Raw genomic sequence first — 901 nt, forward strand, 5'->3', positions numbered from 1 at the left:
GGGCCAGGGACGGGCGCTTGGCGCCGGCAGCGCGCCAGCTGACTTTGGCCCCAACTCCGAAGCCCTCGGCTCACGAGCCGCTGAACCCCAGATGAGGCCCCGCTGCCTTCCGTTACCAGGACCCGTGGGTGGAGACGGTACTCAGGGTTGTCCGAGCGGTCACTGCGTCAGTGCTGGCCGCAGTGAGCTCCTCCGCGGGTGCTTCCCGTGGGAGCCGCGGGCTTCTCGGAGCGCCGTGGCAGGCGCGTGGCGCCGGGCTGCGCGGCCCGGCGTGGCTTCCCAGCACCGCCTCGGGAGCCGAGCAGGGCACGCGGGTTCAAGGTCAGGGAGATTGACCGATGCTGTTCATTATCACCAATTGTTCTGTGACAGATGAGGCTGAGACCGGGCAGGAAATTGTGTAGAAAAATCAATGGCTCTCCTCAGGCTCTTTCAGGTCCCCCACACCCCCTTTTGTTGGTCTGTCAGAGCGCCAGACAAAGCCGGCGGCCCCCGCCCGCCGGGCCGCTTCCCCGGGCGCCTCCGCGTCTGCGCTGGCCTCGGGCCTGTCAGCGAGTGGGACTTCGCCCCTTCGTGGCCGATGCTCTGCGCAGACTCCCCGGACCAGCCTTAGCTTGTGTCATTTTGCTGCGCTCCCCAGAGGGGAAGGAGAAGCGCCCGAGGCCCCCAGCGGGGGGAGCGCTTCCGGGAAAGGCGTTTGCCTTCCGGCCACGTCAGCCCCGCCGGTTTCTCTTCCAGTTCCCTGACGAGGACGAAGAGACCAGGCTGTACCGCTTGAAGATCGAAGAGCAGAAGCGCCTGCGGGAGGAGATCTTGAAGCAGAAGGAGCTGCGGCGCCAGCAGCAGGCCGGGGCCCGCAAGAAGGAGCTGCTGGAGAGGCTGGCCCAGCAGCAGCAGCTCT

The 901-nt window shown here is 67.1% G+C and overlaps 1 protein-coding gene across 1 annotated transcript in view; it reads left to right on the plus strand.

Moving 5' to 3' along the window:
* The window catches only part of RBM33 (RNA binding motif protein 33), a 44214-nt gene that overhangs the window by 36534 nt on the left and 6779 nt on the right, over positions 1–901 (plus strand). The window contains exons 9-10 of the mRNA XM_012733874.1: positions 469–547; positions 739–896. Coding sequence (XP_012589328.1) covers positions 469–547; positions 739–896 — 237 coding nt within the window. The remainder of the gene's footprint in view (positions 1–468; positions 548–738; positions 897–901) is intronic.

The sequence above is a fragment of the Condylura cristata genome, unplaced genomic scaffold, assembly GCF_000260355.1.
Source record: "Condylura cristata isolate star-nosed mole 26May11 unplaced genomic scaffold, ConCri1.0 scaffold00042, whole genome shotgun sequence".
NCBI lineage: Eukaryota > Metazoa > Chordata > Mammalia > Eulipotyphla > Talpidae > Condylura > Condylura cristata.